The sequence below is a fragment of the Babylonia areolata genome, chromosome 21 (assembly GCF_041734735.1).
Source record: "Babylonia areolata isolate BAREFJ2019XMU chromosome 21, ASM4173473v1, whole genome shotgun sequence".
In the NCBI taxonomy this organism is placed as follows: Eukaryota; Metazoa; Mollusca; class Gastropoda; order Neogastropoda; family Buccinidae; genus Babylonia; species Babylonia areolata.
In genome coordinates, this window is record NC_134896.1 from 41934472 (window position 1) to 41949995 (window position 15524).

Sequence of the window (15524 nt, forward strand, 5' to 3'; positions counted from 1 at the left end):
TCACTGTTCTCCTTCCTCCTGATGATGCCCCGTCCTCACTGTTCTCCTTCCTCCTGATGATGCCCCGTCCTCACTGTTCTCCTTCCTCCTGATGATGCCCCTGATGATGCCGCTTCCTCACTGTTCTCCTTCCTCCTGATGATGCCCCAGCCTCACTGTTCTCCTTCCTCCTGATGATGCCCCAGCCTCACTGTTCTCCTTCCTCCTGATGATGCCCCATCTCACTGTTCTCCTTCCTCCTGATGATGCCCCAGCCTCACTGTTCTCCTTCCTCCTGATGATGCCCCAGCTCACTGTTCTCCTTCCTCCTGATGATGCCCCAGCTCACTGTTCTCCTTCCTCCTGATGATGCCCCGTCCTCACTGTTCTCCTTCCTCCTGATGATGCCCCGTCCTCACTGTTCTCCTTCCTCCTGATGATGCCCCAGCCTCACTGTTCTCCTTCCTCCTGATGATGCCTATGATGCCCCAGCCTCACTGTTCTCCTTCCTCCTGATGATGCCCCGTCCTCACTGTTCTCCTTCCTCCTGATGATGCCCCAGCCTCACTGTTCTCCTTCCTCCTCATGATGCCCCAGCTCACTGTTCTCCTTCCTCCTCATGATGCCCCATCTTCGCTGTTCTCCTTCCTCCTGATGATGCCCCAGCCTCACTGTTCTCCATCCTCCTCATGATGCCCCATCTTCGCTGTTCTCCTTCCTCCTGATGATGCCCCAGCTCACTGTTCTCCTTCCTCCTGATGATGCCCCAGCTCACTGTTCTCCTTCCTCCTGATGATGCCCCAGCCTCACTGTTCTCCTTCCTCCTGATGATGCCCCAGCCTCACTGTTCTCCTTCCTCCTGATGATGCCCCAGCTCACTGTTCTCCTTCCTCCTGATGATGCCCCAGCCTCACTGTTCTCCTTCCTCCTCATGATGCCCCAGCTCACTGTTCTCCTTCCTCCTGATGATGCCCCAGCTCACTGTTCTCCTTCCTCCTCATGATGCCCCAGCCTCACTGTTCTCCTTCCTCCTGATGATGCCCCAGCTCACTGTTCTCCTTCCTCCTCATGATGCCCCAGCCTCACTGTTCTCCTTCCTCCTCATGATGCCCCAGCCTCACTGTTCTCCTTCCTCCTCATGATGCCCCAGCCTCACTGTTCTCCTTCCTCCTGATGATGCCCCATCTCACTGTTCTCCTTCCTCCTCATGATGCCCCAGCCTCACTGTTCTCCTTCCTCCTGATGATGCCCCATCTCACTGTTCTCCTTCCTCCTCATGATGCCCCAGCTCACTGTTCTCCTTCCTGGTGATGATGCCCCATCTCACTGTTCTCCTTCCTCCTCATGATGCCCCAGCTCACTGTTCTCCTTCCTCCTCATGATGCCCCAGCTCACTGTTCTCCTTCCTCCTCATGATGCCCCAGCCTCACGCTGCTTTCTTCCCTCCCCCCCTCTTCTCCCAGTTTGTCTGCCCTCTCCCCCTCACTCCACAAACATTTTTTTTAGATTGTTTGAGTGGTGATGGGCTGCATTCATGATGAGCTACAGCCTTGAAAAAACAACAAAAAACCCAGCAACAACCCCAACTAGAAAGGTGACAATTACGGCAAAATAAAAAGTGTGACGACTGGTGGGACCTCACGAATTTGTGTTGTTCTTCATGTGTATACAAACACAATGTAAAATATTTATTGTAAATACAGTGTTAAAGTAAACATTCAAGGACGATGTCTTTGACCATGGCAGTAATTCTTTTGAAGAAATCCTTTAATGAAATGAGTGCTACAGTCAGAGACGTTCCATGATTTTTGATATTTCGTGATTGCCGATAAGGTACCATAAGATACCACCTTGGAGACTTCTTTTTGCAGTGAAGAGGTGCCAGGGTGACTAGAATTTTTTTTCTCTTTTATATGATTTATATATGTATACATATGTGTGCGTGTGTGTGTGTGTGTGTGTGTGTGTGCATGTTCATTTTATTTTATTTTTCATATATTACCCTCATAGCCTCAGTTTTTTTTTAAAAAGGAAGTCTAGAATTAAAAAAAAGAAAAAAAAAAAGCAATTGTTTAGTGTATGTGCTAACAATCAGGACTAAGTATCACACACTCTTAGGAGTGTGGGGGTGGGGGTGGGGGGCTAGGGGGGGGGGGGTGTTGTTTTGTAAGTGGGTGTGGTTGTGTCTGACCTGGGTGTTGAATTCCGACAGGTGTTCAAGGCCCTGGGGCTGGACGTGGTGTCTGCGGCCTTTGAGGGCTACAACGTGTGTGTGTTCGCCTACGGTCAGACTGGCTCTGGGAAAACATACACCATGATGGGCTCTGAGGTGTGTGTGTGTGCGTGTGTGTGTGTGTGTGTGTGTGTGTGTGTGTGTGTGTGTGTGCGTGCGCGTGTGTGTATATATGTGTGCGTGTGTGTGTGTGTGTGTGTGTGTGCGCGCGCATGTGTGTGTATGTGTGTGTGCGTGTGTGTGTGTGTGTTTCACTGTGTGTGTGTGTGTGTGTGCCTGATGAGTGGTAGGGGGAGGTTGGGGGAGGGGGGGTGTTGGGTTGGGCAGGTATATGCCTGTATGTGTGTCTGTCTGTGTGTATACACATATTTATATTCATTTTCATATTGTGTATAGAAAGAAATAGCTCTCCCCATTAGAGACAGTTCAGAATGGCCACACTTTATACTGTTTTCAAATGGTTCAAACCCTTCTCCCCCTCATCTCCCCACTCCCCCCATTTAAACAAAAATCATTTTATTTCTTTATTTTTAGCATCTTTCTAAACTATTTTTTTTTAACAGGGGAAGAGTTGTTTATCAATACCTATGTATTATTGTGTTTTCTTCATTTTTTTCTTTTAGATTTGAATATGGATAAGAGGAAAGTAGGTAATGTAGAAAACTTCTGATGTGTGTGTGTGTGTGTGTGTGTGTGTGTGGTGTGTGTGTGTGTGTGTGTGTGGTGTGTGTGTGTGTGTGTGTGCGTGTGGTGTGTGTGTGTGTGTGTGAGTGGTGTGTGTGTTGTGTGGTGTATGTGTGTATGTGTGTGTGGTGTGTGTGTGTGTGTGTGGTGTGTGTGTGTGTGTGTGTGGTGTGTGGTGTATGTGTGTGTGTGAGTGTGTGTGTGTGTGTGTGTGTGTGTGTGTGCGTGCGTGCATGTGTACATATGTGTGTTACAGGGAAATCCTGGTCTCATTCCAAGATTTTGTGAGGTGAGTTACGGATTGATGCAGACTTCAGCAGTCATGATTGATGTTACCTACCGTTTCTGGCTCTGTTGAATTCAGCTGCTGTGTTGTGGCTGTAGAAGGTCCATAGAAAGTAGAATAAGAAACAAGGGAAAGTGAAGAAGACTGAAAGAAACTCTTGGGACCAAGCGTTAGAAAATAGGCATTGAACTTGCATTCTAAAGGATGGAGGTTTTGAACTCTGCCAGCACCTAGCAGTGAAGGGGTGGAGGTATTTCCTTCCCACCCAGACACCTGGAGTGCTGAACCTGGGTGAAATGACATCAGTGTGGCATGAGGTGGAAAAGCAGTTAGTGCTTTGTGTGTGGTGTCACTGATATTAAGCTGAACAAAAGTGATGCCGTTCCAAGAGGGAAGAAGTCCAGATACAGAGTTGTGACTTGCAGCCTGATCTGTGAGCTCTGTCTTGTTGAGACAACAGCTCTTCATGGACGGGCATGCTCCTCAGCAGCAGTCAGAGGGTTAAGTTTGTGCATCTGCGTACAGAAAATCAGAATACGCTTGTACTGAATTTTGGCAGTGTAAGTTAGTACAAGATGTGGGCAATGTAGGTCTTTGAAACTTGAGAATATTCGGCAGTCGTCACTTGTGACAGATGTGACGCAGGGCAAAAGCCTGACCCAGAACTGTTACGGGTGGGGTTGGCAGAGGGGGTGGGGTGGGGGTTGGGGGGAGACAGGAGGAGCGTGGGGTGTTGACAGCAGCTGTTGTGTTAAATGCACAGGGTGATGAAAACGAGAATGAATGGAGAGATTACAATGGAAATGAACTGCAAAGAATTGAGAAAATGACAACAACAACAACAAAAAAAAAAGCATGCAGAAATGAACATGTAGAATAAATGCAGGGTCCAGGTTTCGTGTTGGTCATCGGTAATTGATGCATTTAGTTTTCAAATGACCCATCAGTGTGGCAGCTAATCAGTCACTTAATTAATTTTTCGTAAAATTGGTCATGCAGAAAGGGATTTTGTAGGCTTCTCTCATTCTCCTGCAAAAAAAAAAATCATGATTGCTGTTTCAAACACATAAAAATATAAATATAGTCATTACTGTTGTTGCTCTGCAGTTCGAATTGAGCAGGCAAACATTGTGAGAAGAAAAAAAATCAAACCTTGTACCATGCTAGGAAACAAAACGAGTAACATTTACACAAAGGCATTGTCACTTGTGTATTGTGAACTGCAGTGGAATACAGTGCCAGTTTAGATTTGTAATTTCCTGCTTGTCTCCTCCATTAAGGGTGGCTTTGATACATGTAGAACACTTTGCCATAAAAAAAAAACAAAAACATCAACGGTATACTGGAGCATGCCTTTGAAAGTAGCCGCCTAATGTTGAGAAAGATTGAATAAGTGTTCAGAACAGTTTCAATCTCTTCCAGTCTACAGACGCCTGGAGAGTCTGAATCTGAGAGATTTCTTCAGCGTTCATGGGCAACTTATACGTTTACTTTCTTGATGTCATGCAAGAGTGTGACACTTTCAAGTAAAATCAAGATCGGATCAAGATGCACGCATGTGCAGTTTCACATGCATGGCCATTTTTTATTTAGCAATTTGAGTAGCCAAACTTCATTTTCAGGGTATGTTCAAGTTTCCATATCCCAACTTACACGTACAGACAGACATACCAATATCTTATCCTAAAGTGCATTTATCTTCCTCTTGTGTATACACAGGAAAGGAATAAAAGAGGTCTGCACAAGGCCTATACTGGCATGGTACTTAAGGATATTTTAGAGATGTTTTGAGTTTGGATTTTCACAAAGCAGAGAAAAGTACATTCCTAAAACAGCTGCATAAGACTAAGGCATTTGACAGTTAGGCTGTAGATCTGCTGTATTTCAGCTGCTTTGCTTTTGCTTCTTTTTCCTCTGTATTTTGTTTTTTATTTTTCCTCTGTATTACTTTGACCTGAATGTGGCCATTCACTATCCAGAACAGTCAGCATAAGTCAGTGTTTTTTATGTTGTTTTCCTGTGTTCATCATGACACAGCAAACATTAGAACTTAAACTACATATCATTACACACACACACACACACACACACACACACACACACACACACACACACACAGATACACACACACATACAAATTATTATGTATGTAGATATAGAACGCAAGAACGCAAGAATTTTAATGTAAGGTCACCGACCTGTATACATTTTGGGTGCACGTGTTGCACACACAGCTTAACTGAAATAAAATAGGAAGAACGAAAACAATCCACTTAATACACAGTGAGCTCACTGAGAACAAGTAAACTAAATGAAAAGCACAAGGCTGATATTTCTGTTTAGGGTTGAAAGTGCTCTTCTCTCAGTCTTAATGCATAAAAAACAACAACATTGCAACATCTCTGGTCACATTACAACTTTCGTTTTGCAGCAGAAATGATAATGACAGATTTCTAATATTTTGCATATGCTTGAGCAAATATTTCTTTCTAATATCATTATATAATGGACAGGCTGTTAGTACATGTAGTTCGTTCTCTATTCTACCACCACATGGGCAGTTTTTCAAAACATCACGATAACGCTGATTTACTTTTAGTTCATTTATACCAAAACGGAACTTAATGAAAGCCGATCTAAATTTACTGATGGTAAGATGAGATAAGTATTTTTCAGGTTGTAATAAGGATTTGAATGACCTATATGTTTCATAACGATTACTCCCGTTGAGTTTGCTTGCCCAATCCTGTTTAAAGCCGTCTATCATGCGTCGTTTGAACATTTTAAGAAAAGCGTTTACATCCCCAACCCCGCCATTTATCCAAACTTCTGAAAACCCATAAATGTCTAAGCAATGTTTCAGTCTATCTGCCCAGTTTCTCGAAGACATATCAGCATTGTATGTCATCTTATTTATGCTCATTAAGTACGCTTGTTTCGGAATTCTCGATAAAGACATCTGATTTAGCTTAAACCAGAATCGCAAAGTACTGATGCAACTATCAATGTATAATGGATATCGACCAAGATCACCATAAATCATTCCATTTGGGGTTTTGGGACTAACACTCAAAAATCTTTTACAAGCAAACAAGTGGACAGACTCAACTGCTTTGAAGCGCATTGTTCCCCACATTTCCGATGCGTATAATAGCATAGGTTTTATCTGCGCATCAAAGAGTTTAAAAAACACGGTTCTGTCCATATTGCCAAGACTCCACATTGTTCTCATAATTTCAACCACTCTCCCTTTTGCCCTGCCAGCGAACTCTTCAAGCACAGAAATGAAAGATAACTTGGTAGACAGCATAAAACCCAGATATCTATAATCGTTTACAACTTCAATTTCGTCTCCATCATAATACCATTTTTCTGCTTTAGACTGATGACCACCCTTTCTGCAAACCATTATTTTCGTTTTATTCAAATTCACTGTCAGTCCACGAGATTTAGATGCTTTGTTAAGATTATCTAATTGATTTTGTAAACCAGCTGGTGACGATGACAGCAAGACAATATCATCTGCAAACAATAACAGAAATATTTCTTGTAAGCCTGGCAAAAACTGAAAACCGTGTTTTCCATTCTTAGTCACCTCGTCAGCAACTTCAGAAATCAAAAGCGAGAAAAGCAAGGGAGACAACAAACATCCTTGTTTTACTCCTGCAGGGCAATCAAAAAATTCTGAAACATAGGGCCCCGATCGGACACAGGACAGAACTGTACATTGCTTTTAAAATGCGGATCATTTTGGTTGATGTCCTTATCTTGTTCAGCACTGCCCAAAGACTATTTCGATCAACTGAGTTGAAAGCCTTCTGATAATCTATGAAAGCAATATAGAGTTTGCTCTTCCTTGCTCCATTTAAACATTTTTGGATGATACTACAGAGGGTAAATATATGATTGATCATAGAGTAGCTTTTTCTAAAACCAGCTTGTTCTTCCAAAATTTTACCTTCACTTTCCGCCCACTTGTACAACCTCCTGTTTAGTATTGACATGAAAACTTTACTAATTACGCTTAATAAGGAAATGCCTCTATAATTTTCAGGATTGTTTGCATTGCCTTTTTTCAAAAGTGGAATAATGACTGAACGAGTCCAGTCTGATGGGAAATAGCCTACATTAAAAAGATGATTGAATAAGTTTGTCAAAAAAGGTGCTATTATGTTTTCAGATGCTTTTAAAAACTCTCCCGCAACATCATCTAAACCAGCAGCTTTTCTGTGTTTTAGTCTTCGTAATGCAAATTTTACCTCATCAATTGTTATGTCATCGTCCAAACCATGGATTTCAAATTCACCTACATTTTCATTTGATATCGATATTTCTTCTTCGTGGTCAGGGGAGTGAACTTCACTATTTTCGTTCAGCTGATTTTGCTGGGCCAAGATACGCTCAAAATGTTTTTTCCATGTATCGATTGGAATATTCGGTTGATTTCTGCGTTTTCGCCTGACTGACTTTACAGTGGACCAGAATGAAGTACTATTTGATCTGTTTTCCAACAAAGATTCCCTTAAGGTATTTCTATAACTTTTCTTTTTGTCTTCAAGCACAGACTGATAGTAAGCTCTGTGTTGTCGATAAGCAATCCCATGCGTTGCCTCCCCTGATCGTGTGTAGCAAGTCAGTGCATGCTGGGCCACTCGCTTGTAGTGCCTGCACTGTGCGTCAAACCACGGACTGCCAGTTGTCCTCCTTCCCTCCCCTCCACACTGTACCGTTTGACTCATACAGCTAGCTGCATTGAATATAATGGCCACAAATTTGGACAATGCTGACTCCACATCAACACCAATATCATTATTGGCATCTTCAAGAGCTGTCTGCGTATCAGCAGATGACATTTCTCTTAAAAACGTTTCTGCTTTTGAAGGATCCCATTTTACTTTTTGAAACGACACTTTTTCCTGGCTAGAATGACAACTAGGTTTTTCACAATTGCTAATGATGTTCGCTTCGACAGGCATATGCTGCGATTCTACTCTATCCACTACCTTAAAACTAACCATCTGCGTAATAATACCTGTAGAACATAAAAAATAGTCAATAGTACTGTTTCCATTTACAGTCAAAAAGGTGAATTTTCCTTCAATATCTCCATCAATAAAGCCATTTAAAGGAGTGAATTGAAAAGTACTGCAAAATTCTATCAACGATTTACCAAAACCATTTACAACCTTATCTTGACATGTTCTAACAAAATCACTCTCATCATCAACAAAAAAGCCAAAATCACTCAAATCATCTGTATGTAATGACCAATCTGCAATATGAGCATTTAAATCTCCAGCAAGAATAAAGTGAACATCATCATCTTGCTCGTAGAACGATACCAAAAATTGTTCCAGCATTTGTAAAGTGCAGTCGTATTCTTTATCTTTATAATAAACACTATAGGATGATTATACATAGATATGAAAATCAGATCTTTATCAAATTTAAATAGCTGTTTGTATAATCTTACACACAGCACATTTTCAATGTTCGTTTTAATTTCTTTAACAAAGTCAGACAAAGATTTTCTTATCAGTACCACAGTTCCCCCAGAGCTGCGGCCTCTTCTGGACAGTTTACTCGCTGGAGAATGGAAAACAAGAAATTCACGAAAATGAATACTAAAGTCAAATGAAGGAGACGTAAATGTTTCTAACAAAGTACAAACATCAAATGATGTAATGTAATTTATAACGTCAGGGTCCAAAAGTTTAGATGTTAGACCACTGATGTTCCATGAACAAAAAGACAAAGTGTTTTTAACTGGAGAGTGTGTGTTGTGATTGACTGTGTCTGTGTCACTCAGTGTGTTCCTGTCAGAAATGTCATGTGTGTGCGGGTTCACATCTCAGTCTTGACCTGACCCCTATTCCCTGTGAGTGGGGGTGGTGGTGTTCCCTGCATCACGTGCAGCACGTCCCATACCTAACACAGCACAGCACAGTACAGCACAGCACAGCACAGCACAGAACGGCACAGTTCTACATAACAACACACAGAGCAGCACAGCTCAGTGAGAGTTCATCAAACTGGCTGGGTGCTGTGTGTCTGTCAGGAGCTGTTTGCACGGATGGATGACCCCAGCGCCACATACCGCACCCAAGTCAGGTCAGTGTGCACTGTGACTGCTGACCAGCATTACTTCAGAAGATGCTTTGCACACTGTGGCATACAGAAAGAAGAGGAGAAGGGCGAATGGTGTTGTCACTGTATTGCTGAAGTTTCAGCTGATTGTTGATATCGAGTTGTATGCATTGTTTTAACTGATTGATTGTGAGTTGTATTGGTTTGTACTGATTTATTGATGGCGAGTTGCATGTATTGTTTTATCTGATTATTGATGATAAGTTGTATGTATGTTATTCTGAATGTTGATGACAAGTTGTATGTGTGTTATTCTGAATGTTGATGACAAGTTGTATGTGTGTTATTCTGAATGTTGATGACAAGTTGTATGTGTGTTATTCTAAATATTGATGATAAGTTGTATGTATGTTATTCTGAATGTTGATGACAAGTTGTATGTGTGTTATTCTGAATGTTGATGACAAGTTGTATGTGTGTTATTCTGAATGTTGATGACAAGTTGTATGTGTGTTATTCTGAATGTTGATGACGAGTTGTATGTGTGTTATTCTGAATGTTGATGACAAGTTCTGTGTACTGTTTTAACTTATTGACAGATTGTATGTTTTATTTTAACTGATTGTTGACGACGAGTTGTATTGCTATTTAACTGATTAATGATGATTTAAATGTGATTGGCATTTTATTTGAATGCTCATTGGCATTTAACGCATAGTCTGTATCATGGAGAGAAATAGCAATGTAGCTGTTGGAAGACTGGCATAGCCTTTTGGTCCTGAGCATACTGCAAAGTTGACTAATTCCTTACTGTCCAAGGACGTATGTTGGTGACATCAAAACCTGATTCCTATCCACTGCCTGTGAAGTCATGTTCTTTGAGGTGATGTCAAGTCAAGTCAAGATTTTATTTCATGATGGTAAATTGAATAAGCAACAATTGCTTTTTTACATCAAGCCATCAATGAATATAATAATTAAAAAAAAATTAAAGAGAAGGGAAAAGAAAGAAAAAAATAGAAGAAAAAATAGGGGGGAGAGAGAGTTTCAGTTTCAGTTTCAGTAGCTCAAGGAGGCGTCACTGCGTTCGGACAAATCCATATACGCTACACCACATCTGCCAAGCAGATGCCTGACCAGCAGCGTAACCCAACGCGGGAGAGAGAGAGAGAGAGAGAGAGAGAGAGAGAGAAGAAACAAGCAGAAGATGAGGTATTTTGTGCACTTGATTTGTGCTCCTGTCACAGCTGTTGGCAGACCTACATCAAAAAACATGGAAAGCATTTGATATGAATTTATTTCCGTTATAACAAAGGGATTTGAACAACAAAAAAAAAAAATCTGCTGCTAGAAGGATGGGTGTTTCTGTAACAGATGTCTGGAGACTTCCAACAGAAAGCTTTTAATTGAATTCTGCTGGAATATTGAGTGTCTGCATTACATTACAGTTATTTGGAAATCTACAATGAAAAAGTTCGTGACCTGCTGAAGTACAGCTCCAGTAACGTCAAGCCCTCCCACAAGTTACGTATTCGTGAACATCCGAAGGAGGGGCCATACGTTCAAGGTGAACTGCTCATTTTTGGCTGCAGTCAACAGCAATAACATTGTTGATGAGAATGGTGATTATAGTAATTATTATGATATTGATAAGCGCTATGTTATTAGCACAAATGTAGATGTTGGCTGTAAATGCTTGAGAAGGAGAAACTGTTTTTATGTTTTCACCTTTACAGTTTCCAAATCAAACATGCCCATTTATATTAGAGTGTAAACATTCAGATGCACAGATGCTGGCATATGCACACACCCGCATGTAGACGAATGTAAATGCTTGTACATGTGCATGCATGTACAAATGCCCACACGTGTACACACATTTGTACATGCTAACTCACACACGCTTACATGTATAAGATGAGTGTCAGTGGGATTAAAGCCTGTGTTTGTGTGTTTGAACATGTGTGTACTGCTCATATCTGTAGGGGTATGATTGTCTGTGCGTATGTTAGCAGAGTCTAACACTTTGCGTACTGCTGTTTGTAGATCTTTCGCACCACACAGTGGTCAGCTATGATGGCATAGCACAGCTGATGAGCAAAGGCAACGCCAACAGGTAAACGGCTTTTATATACAATAATAATGATTTTGGTGTCAATGATATTAGAATGCAGGCCTATGTAGTGCAGTACCCCCATCTCAGATGGGGCTCACTGGCTCACTGTGCTTTACAATAAAATTTAAGACTAAGTGACGTAAAATATGTACAAAGTCAACACAGTCTCACATTATATATATATATATATATATATATATATATATATATATATAGAGAGAGAGAGACAGACAGACAGACAGACAGACAGACAGACAGACAGAGCATGTCATACTTTCCTGATGAAATGCTGTGGGTGAAAATTTGAGAGTGTTAGTGAAAGCAGGCAGTTGTCATCTGGTGCGTTTTTCTGGCATTTTCCTGTTGTCCTCATCCGAGGGTATGCCCCATTTGACAATATCTTCATGGAGTGGTACTGCAGTTCCTGGTTTTACCTTGCATTATTTATCTATCTATCTATCTATCTATCTATCTATCTGTCTATCTGTCTAACTACCTACCTATCTATCTGTCTGTCTGTCTGTCTGTCTGCTTGTCTGCTTGTCTGCCTGCCTGTCTGCCTGTCTGTCTGTCTGTCTGCCTGTCTGTCTGTCTGTCTGTCTGTCTGCCTGCCTGCCTCTCTGCCTGTCTGTCTGTCTGTCTGTCTGCTTGTCTGCTTGTCTGCCTGCCTGTCTGCCTGCCTGTCTGTCTGTCTGTCTGTCTGTCTGCCTGTCTGTCTGTCTACCTGCTGTCTGTCTGTCTGTCTACCTGTCTGTCTATTCTTTCTTTCTTTTATTTTTTTGCCCTCCAGATTGTTTGCTTTATTCAGAAAGCATGTCATTAAATTCAGTGATGCTTCATGGTGTATATTATACTGTTTAGGGGCTGTTTGGACATTGGAATCCATTGGTAATGATTTTTGAAAGGAAGAAATAAATGGCCTGCAAAATGACAGTATCATTCAACCCTATCTAACAAAGCAAGCATTATCAAATGAATTATTAACAATGAAATATCTGCAGAATATTTTATTTACAGCCTTAAGTATTTTTGACTGACGTGTATTATTTTAATGCTGGTCAAATTGCTCATAACTTAAAAAAAAAGAACAACTTTGATTGAAAGTAAACGCAATATATACCATATAAGAATGTTGTGGAATAATGTGTTGTGAGCTTATGAGTGATTTGTTTAAGCAAACACAAGAGATTTGAGGCTTGAAAAAAGAGCCTCTCATCCTCCCGTTTTGCAGTCACAGATCTGTTTACTGCACACATTGAGTTTGGTAATGTCAGTGTTTGCCGTTGTTGGAATGAGTTTGATAGACAGTTTTGACCCTGCTGTGGATTGTGTGTCGAGCATTGCTTTTGACCACACGTTCACTGCCACCACTGTCTGTTGGTGTTGTGTGGTCACTGGTGATGCTTGTCTGCCATGATTCTAGGTTGGGGTACATAAGTGTCCAGCGCCTGTCCATTCATGTCAGGCGTTGTAAAGATCATTGAAGTGACTTGGCAGTAGATGAGGGTCTCCTCTGGTGGGTAGCCATAAGGCGACCTTATGTTGATTGCCTCCTGTGGTCTGTGATGGAATGAGCCCAGGTGTGGCTGAGTGTGTTGGGGGAAGTGTGAATTAGCAGTGTAGTGAAATAGCATTGCCAGTTTCATTGTCAGTTTCCAGGAGGCATGCGAGTGTGCAGACTGATCCCTCTACACTAAACCACAACTGATAAAAAAAAAGAAGAAAAAAATAAAGAAAAGAAAAGGGGTGTGGAACAGATGCCTGACCTTACAGACTGTACATGTTGGTCAGGTCATGAGAGTCAACCAAAAGCTGAAAAGACATTAAAAAAAAAAAAAGAACACCTATAAAGGAATGCCAACAGCACCTGGTGTTCTCAGGCGGAAATGACTCGGATAAAGAAGCAGGTTAACATGATGGATGGGGAAAGGGAGAGAAGAACTGCAGGAATGTGAAACACTCACAATGTATGCACTTCTTTTGTTCAGAACAACAGCAGCAACTCTGATGAACGATGTCAGCAGTCGATCGCACGCCATCTTCACCATCACCTTCACTCAGGTCGGTGTTTTGGGGATCACCCTGAAAGTGATGTGAGCTGTGGAGGTTGTCCCACGTGTTTTCAGTCCTGAGATGGTCCCTGCTTGTTTGGTCGAACCTGTAGAACAGAATGGCCTTTGTTGAAGGTTGATACAAGTTTACAGTCTGTAAACTTAGAGAAACTTTTCTTTGTGCTGAAATACATGTCACATTAAACATATACAGTGCAGTCACTCTTCAGAACATGACCTTTTTTTTAAAAATACAAAATGTGCATTACAGTACAAATTGATGTAAATAAGGTAAGAAAACCACAAATTGTCATTTGGACATGTCAGTCAGAGATCGGCGAACAATATCCAACAGCATATAAACTCAGCCCACTCGCATTCGTACATACCACCTAATCAACCCACCTAATCCCCCCAGGTCCCTCGCGGCCTTCTGGTACTCACACACAGCTTTGTACACGCTGATAACAACAGAGAGGTGCCCAAGCTACACCTTGGTGTCTGTGTCCAGTGTCGTGTTCAGTAAAAAGACACTGATGGAATAAACAGCAGCCATGGACTCAATCACAGGGCATGCTGCAAAGGAGTCCAGGCTGTTGGGATTGTTCTGTTCAGCACTGCTGATAGTGTTGTTGTAATGTATTGTGTTGTGTTGTTTTGTGTTTTATTGTATTGTATTTTGTTGTGTTGTGTTGTATTTTATTGTATTGTGTTGTATTTTATTTTATTTATTGTATTGTGTTGTATTGAATTGTTTTGTATTGTAATGTATTGTATTATATTGTATTATACTGTATTAAATTGTGTGGTATGGTGTTGTATTGTAATGTATTATATTGTATTGAGTTGTTATGTGTTGTATTGTATTGAGTTGTGATGTGTTGTGTTGTGTTGTGTTGTTATCACAGCAGATTTTTCTGTGTGAAATTCAGGCTGCTCTCCCCAGGGAGAATGTGTTGCCACAGTGCAGTGCCATCTTTTTTCTTTTTTTTATGTGTATAAGTGATTTTGCTTTTTATTATCAGTGAATTTTTTTTTTTAGAACAGAGTTTTGCCAGGTACGACCCCTTTGTTACCAATGTATGTCATTGGAAAAGTATGTTCTGGAACAGCTGTGGAGATTGTCATAGAGTTTTGCTGAAATATAAAGCTTTTTGTTTTTTTCCCTTTTAGAGCTGTGGAGATATCTGTAGACTTTTGTTGAAATATATAGGAGTATTTTTTCCCTCTTTTTCTGTTTTTTCATTATGAATGATCTTTTCTTCTTTCAGGCCAAATTTGAGGATGGGTTGCCCAGTGAACGGCAAAGTAAAATCCATTTGGTGGATTTGGCAGGCAGGTCAGTGTGCGTTTGTGGGAGGGGGTGGGGGTGGGGGGCACTTGTGTGTGTGTGTGTGTGTGTGTGTGTGTTTGTGCCCCTGCGCACCAATGTGTGCGTGTGTGTGGGCCTGCACATGTGTATGTGTGTATGCACATGTGCGCATGTGTCTGCCTACATGGGAATATGAGTGTTTTCAGTTGTGACAGAGGTATGATCTTGAAGACCCCCATCACAGTCAGCCTTGAAGACTGCCAGGGGTGTCAGAGGAGAAAGTTGGAATGTTTTCCTCTGGTGCCACAGACTCTGTGTGTGTGTGTGTGTGTGTGTGTGTGTGTGTGTGTGTGTGTGTGTGTGTGTGTGTGTGTGTGTGTGTGTGTGTGTGTGTGTGTGTGTGTGTGTGTGTGACATGAGCTATGCACCCCCCCCCCCCCCATGGGATGCCAGTGCTCTTTCACTCACTGATAGAATTCCCCACCTTCTGGAAATTCTCTGCTTGAAATGTTATCTTTTCTATAGCTCTCTTTGTTTATGGCTTTTTCTTGCTGTCATTTCTTCCTTTCTTATTGTCTGCCATGCTGGTCTGTTCACTTATACTTTTGATAGCAAGCCTTGACTATTTTTTGTCATTTTCTTGACTTTCATACTATGTTGTATTCTTATTTGTGCATAGGATATGTGAGCTGCCCACTGGCATTTTTCAGTTTGGTATGTCTGTTATATGATTTTATGTACTGTGTATGATTTTTCGTGTGTATTTCAGGTTTTTG

General features: G+C 41.3%; 2 protein-coding genes across 6 annotated transcripts in view; one reads left to right on the forward strand and one right to left on the reverse strand.

Annotated features, from left to right (window-relative positions):
- The window catches only part of LOC143296525 (thioredoxin domain-containing protein 16-like), a 390867-nt gene that overhangs the window by 80012 nt on the left and 295331 nt on the right, over positions 1-15524 (reverse strand). The gene's annotated exons all lie outside the window — the stretch shown is intronic.
- LOC143296371 (kinesin-like protein KIF16B) overlaps positions 1-15524 on the forward strand; it is an 80601-nt gene that overhangs the window by 12413 nt on the left and 52664 nt on the right. For all 5 annotated transcript variants that reach the window (XR_013057135.1, XR_013057136.1, XM_076608244.1 and 2 more), the window contains exons 4-10: positions 2192-2308; positions 3153-3185; positions 9241-9293; positions 10718-10836; positions 11316-11385; positions 13374-13446; positions 14708-14775. Coding sequence is in view for 3 of the 5 variants with exons in the window: in XM_076608244.1 (XP_076464359.1) it covers positions 2192-2308; positions 3153-3185; positions 9241-9293; positions 10718-10836; positions 11316-11385; positions 13374-13446; positions 14708-14775 (533 nt within the window). In the remaining 2 variants the exon portion in view is untranslated. The remainder of the gene's footprint in view (positions 1-2191; positions 2309-3152; positions 3186-9240; positions 9294-10717; positions 10837-11315; positions 11386-13373; positions 13447-14707; positions 14776-15524) is intronic.